The sequence below is a fragment of the Colias croceus genome, chromosome Z, assembly GCF_905220415.1.
Source record: "Colias croceus chromosome Z, ilColCroc2.1".
Taxonomy (NCBI): Eukaryota; Metazoa; Arthropoda; class Insecta; order Lepidoptera; family Pieridae; genus Colias; species Colias croceus.
In genome coordinates, this window is record NC_059568.1 from 11,864,361 (window position 1) to 11,871,279 (window position 6,919).

Below are 6,919 nucleotides of genomic sequence, written 5' to 3' on the forward strand. Positions count from 1 at the left end.
CAATGTTGTTACATAAGACATTAGCTTTCTTGTCCTACGAGCTGTTTCTGGTGTTTTACTAGTAACCCTGTAGGTATAGCGCGTTTATAACATAGTCGTCTAGCTGTACCTGTTACAAAAATATTTGAAAAAAAAATACCTTCTTTTGGAGTCCTATAAGACAGCCAGACACTGAAATCTGAACCGCACTATGTGCTCTACAAAAATAATATACATAGGCACAACTTTAAATAATTTTGATATATTTAAATTAGAAGATTAAATAGTAAGGTTATCGAATTTCAAAATATATGATATAAAAATTAATATACTGTTACCTACAACTGAAAAAGCGGTCGACACCTACCAAGAGGAATTAACGTTATCACGTGTGACTGGTCGAACCTTTTCTTTCATCTCCTTATAATCCACAGCAAAAGATTTTTTTAACGGAAGTGCACTAATTCTGCTGTCTTCAGATTAGTGTTCTTACGTTCAAAACAAACAGGACCTTTTTTTCTTAGCAAGATTCAAGATTTGTCGCGCTCACATTGGCTTGAGTCAACATTGTGAATGTTACAACATCCGATCATTGATAGATCAATGTACAGTTAGTTTTATGTTAATGTACCTATGTACTATTATTTTTAGTGCAAAATTTTAACATTACAATACATTGTATTAATTACTTAATGCTGTTAAGTAATTCGTCGTTCGTATTTACGAAAGCATAAGCTTAATGCAAATGGACACGTTATTATAAAGAAGAAGAAAACAAAAACACATTTTATTGAGACTAGGTAGGTACTAATTTATTATTTGAAACATAACATCAACTCGCCAATAGATAATCCACAATTGAATATTGCAGATTACCCTAGTTCGTATAAAAATCTAGAAATTGGTGGATATATATCTCGTATTTGGCTATTGATAAATTGTAAATTTATACTTGGGATAGGAAAATGAGACTGCCGATGAGCAGTAGGTACTTATTCGGTACTTAAGAATAATAATATAAATAATCAACGCCTATACCTTACATATACCTACTTTGGGTATTATCTTAAGTTTATTTAATAAATAAATTTAATTGTTAAAAAGTATCTAAGAAATACCTACCTATATACATACCTACCTACTATAGGTAGTTAGTTACTAACTCCCATTACCTATAAACCACTATTCTATATATTTTTTCATAAAATATTATTTTATGAACGAATAGTGATGTCCCAATACCTACATGTATAAGAATTGTATTTAAAACTAGCGGTCCGCCCCGGCTTCGCCCGTGGTACATGTTTACGCTTTCTCTACATAAGAACCATCCTCGTACTTCAAGGAATATAATAAAAAAAGAATTATCGAAATCGGTTCAGCCGTTCTCGAGTTATGCGCTTACCAACACATTTTGCGATTCATTTTTATATAAGTACCTACTAGTGGTTCGCCCCGGCTTCGCCCGTGGTACCTACATGTTTAAACTATCCTATCTCTCAAGTTGGATCGAACTGCACATGGTGTGCGAATTTTATTATAATCGGTTAAGTGGTTTAGGAGTCCATTGAGGACAAACATTGTGACACGAGATTTATATATATATATATATTATATAAAAAAGAAGATAAGATAATTAACGAATCCAATTATGTTGCTTAATTCACGCAAAATGATCGTAAGAAAAAATAAATGTTTTTTAAAATAGTAAGGTAATAATTTTCAGCAAGTACTTTAAATAGTTACTTAATTAACGAACACCTCATACCTATAGCCTGGTTTTAGTTAAGTTGCAGCCTGCAGGAGACCGTACGCTTTATACCTATGTAGAGCCCATGTAGAGTCATAATATGTAACTAGTGCATTTTCTTTGATAGAGGCTTTATCTTCAGCACTAGATGTATACAGCGTCAGCTGTCTGCTTCAGTGGTTAGCTTAATAATATTAATGTGGTTGCTATAGTATAATATCACAGGTATAGCGAACAATGCTACGAAGTACGAATCTATGTTCTACGAGAGAACGAGAAAGAATTTATAGGTGTTTTATACATATAATAAACATGCAGACATAAAAGCAAATCGCATACCGCAAACAGGCGAGAATATCTTTATTAACTACTAGCATTCCGCCCGCGGCTTCGCCCGAGCAGTCAAAGAAAAACCCGCTTAGTTCCCGTTCCCGTGGGATTTCCGGGATAAAACCTATATTATGTCCCGGGGTAAAAAGTTGTCTATGTCCTTTCTCAGGTATCAAAATATCTCCATACCAAATTTCATGAAAATTGGTTCAGTAGTTAAGGCGTGATTGAGTAACAGACAGACTACAGCCAGAGTAACTTTCGCATTTATAATATTAGTATGGATTTGGGTAAAATTCTAACATGTCGAGAATATTTTTTTTTTGCTAAAAAAACACTTAAAACAATATGTCGAATATTTGCTAAACTTTTTAGTTAGATAAATTATGAACATACTTATAAGCAAGAATCTTAAAAGTTCTAACCTTCTAACATAATTATGTATAATAAGTTTGTATACATTTTTCAGCAAAGTGTTCGTTATGAGCCCTCGAATCTAGGTATTTTAACTTCTTTAGAGTTGTAGATCTAAGAGTAGGTAGGTAGGTATAACTTCCTTTTTTTAATAATCTCGCTTGTAGGTATGGGTTCCGTTTCAAATAATATGTTATCAATTAAAAATATTTGGCATACTATCCGCTAATTATTATTATTGTCTTGTAAAGCTTTCATTTTGATAAGAAATAATTACAGTCCTTAAGACCTGTAGATAAGCTTTTTGATAATATTATAGAATAAAATTTATAAACGTTGGTTCAAATTAATTTTTTTCACGGCTGAATTTAATGTTTTTGTAGTTATACATTTATGCCCGAAAATAATTGACAATTGAGCGTAACAAAGGGTCCAAAAGGGCTGGAAACGAAGGGTAGCATTCAATGTGGTTAAAGCGAGCTTTATTGGCTCCGCCCCCAGCTATTTTCTGGGCGTGTCGGGCGCCGTATTATAATCCCAAGTTTAAACGAGCGAGAGAGATATATGACAACAACGAGTTCTAGAAGGGAACAAAAGCTGCGGTGTAGAGGGCGGAGCTTTTTGGATCTCTCTACAACAGCCGGTGTCGCCCACAGTCTCTCATTCGCCTCTCGTTTAGCGTCCGCTATGTAAACGGCTCTTGTTGTGAATCTAAACAAAATCAGTCAGTCTTCGTTTTGTTGCCGTAACAGTAACACGTCGAGGGGTTCGTGTTCGGTTTTTGATAATGTTGTGGATGTGAACGTAATTTGCCAAAATGCACGCGTTGTTCGGTGAACAAAGCCCATATGCGTACCGCGGAGGCGCGACTGGCGGCTACTCCGCGGGTGTGACGCCTTACGCATATGAACAATATCGTTACGGTTACGGTGCTCCTTACCTGCACCCGCATCAGCAACACGTCGGGACACCTAAAGACATGGTCAAACCCCCATACTCATACATAGCTCTGATCGCTATGGCTATTCAAAACGCCCCTGATCGGCGGATCACTCTGAATGGAATATACCAATTTATAATGGAACGATTTCCATACTACAGAGAAAATAAGCAAGGTTGGCAAAATTCAATCCGACACAATCTGAGTCTCAATGAATGTTTCGTCAAAGTGGCGAGAGATGATAAAAAGCCTGGTAAAGGTAGTTATTGGACTTTGGATCCTGATTCTTACAACATGTTCGATAACGGATCATACTTGCGACGGCGGCGTCGTTTTAAGAAAAAGGACGCTCTAAAGGAGAAAGAGGAAGCGCTAAAGCGACAGCAACAGCTTCAGCAGGCACAGGAAGCCCTTGCTGCACAAGAGGCGCTCAGTGCGGCAGATGCTCTCGGTCAGCAAAGGGATATTAAACCCGACGTTAAACCGCGAATTTTTGAATGTAGACCTAAACGTGAACCTGGCGCAGATTGTGCACGATTTGAGAAACCTAACGACGCGCTTGATGAGTTCAGCGAACCTCGGTTGCCTCCTTCCGCTGTGTACTGTTCACCGCAACCCTACTCACTAGCTGCAGAAGAATTTCGAGCAGCTACTTCAGGGTGGTACGCAGCCCCCGAGCCACCTGCTGAACAGCTTCCGCCAGCTTTCAGAGATCTCTTCGAACCACCGAGCTGTCAACTAGCGGGTTTCCGCAGCGGTTCACCGGTGCCTGACGCTTATCGCGCCTCTCCACCTCCGCACCACCACTACCGTACACCCGCTCCGTCGTACTACCACCACCAGGCCTGCGTCGCAGCTGCTCCCGCACCCGCTCACAAGTCCTACTGAGATTTCGCCCTCAGGTAAGAATCTTATTACTTTATTAGCTATTTGCGAATTTTTTAATGTCCAGTGCAGGCGTCGCGAATCTAGCAGTGCGAGTTGTGTTTGTAGTCGACCCCTGCAGCCGAGGGGTGGATGTTGGAGCACTTCGTGACGTGGTTGTGGTTGCAGGAGGCCGGCATCATACGGCGCCGAACGGATTTAGCCGCACGCGTCAGTTCCAACGGATAAATATAGCGCGGTGGCCGGAGATGCCGTAGAGGCAAGCGGCGGCGCGTCGATAACCACTGTTTACAGATCGGCGGCCGACCCTGCCGCCTCCCGCTCCGTTCACATCTATAGGTATGTTCAGTTTTAACACGTGTTTGAAATCCGTAACAATGAATGCTGATGATACTGTGTGAGTATGGGAAGCCTGTGTGTGAGGTTAAACTTCTTGTGTGATCTTACGCTCGTAATTTACAAGAGCCGCCGCGGACGGTTGTTTTGATTAGCGCTGGACATACATTATCCATAGAACGTGAAGTATAATTCGTTTGGGATTACTTTAAGTATCACTGCTCTGATTTATTTTACACTAAATATGCAATAGCACTATAAAACTAACACCTATAGGTAGCCAAATTAATTTGACTGTCAAATTTAGTGAATTCCTTATTTTTATTGATTTATCTTGGATTCATCTTTCAATTTGCGTCCAAAATCAAATCGTTTTTGTAAAGTATTTGGCCTGCATTGTAAAGAGAATTGAAGTTTTTGTAATAGCGCACGAATGAATTTGACCATCTGGTGTCCAAGTGCGCTTGTGTTAAAACAAAATGTTTACAAAAGAATCTGACTAAGACAAAATTTTAACAAAAATCACGGAACCGACTGCTGCGAGCATCGAATGTAATGCGATAATTTTATATAATATTAACAAGCAAATACATTTTAAAGTGTGCACACAAATAAATTTGGCCAGAACAGTTTATTACAGAGTAGACTAGGGGCTATTACTTCAATGCATCAAACACTTCAGGGAGCATTAAATAACTCGTAAAACTTTACGCGGGAGAAGATTTATAAAACACACAAAAACATTCATATACACTTGTTTGATACTTGAATTATAAAAGTGGGATATCAAGCTTTGTTTATTGGCATAAAACAATCTCTTGCTTTAGTGGTTTGTTCCGTGCTATAATAAAATTTGTGGCTCGTAAAATCGAGGGACTTACACACTCTTTCTTAGACCTTGTTACAACAACTGAAACAAGATGTTACGTCGTAATTTGTCTACAGACATTCAAGTTTTTTGCTTGAATGATTTATTAAATTGACATTGGTACCCAAATTTGATTCAGAGTATTAGGTATGGTCTTAGGGTATGGTTTATATATTAAATTAAATATTAGATCTTTCAGGACAAATAACGAAATATATATTTTTTTTTGTATTGAAATCTGTAAGCAATTAATTGTATTTAAAAGGTAGGTAATTGCAGATTTTTTCTGCAGTTGTAAGACGTATGATATCTTGAATATCTCTGGACTCTGGAGCTTCACATTTGAATTTTACTAGACAATGCCGAAAGTTCAAGTGTTTAGAGCATGGAGAACTTACCTTCAGCCCACGGTTAAAACAAGATTCGATTACCTACATCAACAACATAAATGAGTTTAAGTCCACACATTTTACAAAATTAGTAGACATTATTTTAATACCTACTAATAAAATATAAGAATATTTAATTATTAGTAATATTATAATAAGTATTGCTGTTTATAAGAAGTTTTATGGACGGATAATGAATAAAAATATGCATATTTTTAAATATATAAATTTAATAATTTAAAGTTTATAAAAGAGCTTTTCAACGTTACGAGATAGAGACTTTTACAGGAGACTTAGGTATCAACTACTTATTTATTTCGGCTTTCCGTCTTGCATCCATCAATAGATTATTAAATTTATTGTTTTCTAAATTAACAAAGAAACAATTCATTAAAAAAATACATGCAACGTTTTACGAACAATGAAATAATTAGTCAAGTCTTAATCATTTTATATTATTTTACCTAGCTATAAGATTTAATTTAAAAGAGACGTATCATATTTTATTTGTTTTAGGTAATAACGGTGGACACAGCGGGAGGTCGACAACGAAGAGATGATTTCACAATGCCTATTGAAAAATATGCAATCGAGTGAAAATGAACGATATATTGTTTAGATTCGATCGACTAAGCTTCCTGTAAGGAATCCTTTCACGAAGCTTATAATTAGTGCCAGAAGACATATTAATTTGTATATCTGTTGATGAGGTGGATGTTAGATAAATTTGAATTATAAACGAAATAAATTGTTTTAAATTTATGCGAGGTAGTTGTGCGTTTTTGATTATATCTTGAGATATCTTGTATGACTCTACATGTAGCGATTGTAACGTTTGAAATTTAGATAATTGTAAATGTATATATAAAAAAACTATTATATTCTTAATAATTTAAGGTAGCAGTGTAGTTATTAAATAGTTTAATTACTTTTTCTAGTCTTTTCGGTTGGATGTATGTAATATAGTATGAATCTTTTCGGGTAGGTACTTCTTTTAGTGTACAGTTCCTTTTAATATTATAATTACT

At 36.3% G+C, this 6,919-nt stretch overlaps 1 protein-coding gene across 2 annotated transcripts; it reads left to right on the top strand.

Annotated features, from left to right (window-relative positions):
- Nucleotides 1–3,238: 3,238 nt before the first annotated feature.
- Nucleotides 3,239–6,919, top strand: LOC123705022 (fork head domain-containing protein crocodile-like). 2 transcript variants are annotated; one of them, XM_045653577.1, is made up of 2 exons: nucleotides 3,239–4,315; nucleotides 6,408–6,919. In XM_045653577.1, exon 1 carries the CDS (start codon nucleotides 3,291–3,293, stop codon nucleotides 4,299–4,301), a length of 1,011 nt encoding a protein of 336 aa, XP_045509533.1. In that variant the 5' UTR covers nucleotides 3,239–3,290; the 3' UTR covers nucleotides 4,302–4,315; nucleotides 6,408–6,919. The 2 variants fall into 2 exon arrangements, with proteins under 2 accessions (XP_045509533.1, XP_045509534.1); XM_045653578.1 differs by lacking the exon at nucleotides 6,408–6,919 and adding an exon at nucleotides 4,467–4,508.

Excerpts from the sequence above, each read along its gene's own strand:
- LOC123705022 (XM_045653577.1), top strand. The coding sequence starts at position 3,291 with ATGCACGCGTTGTTCGGTGAACAAAGCCCATATGCGTACCGCGGAGGC.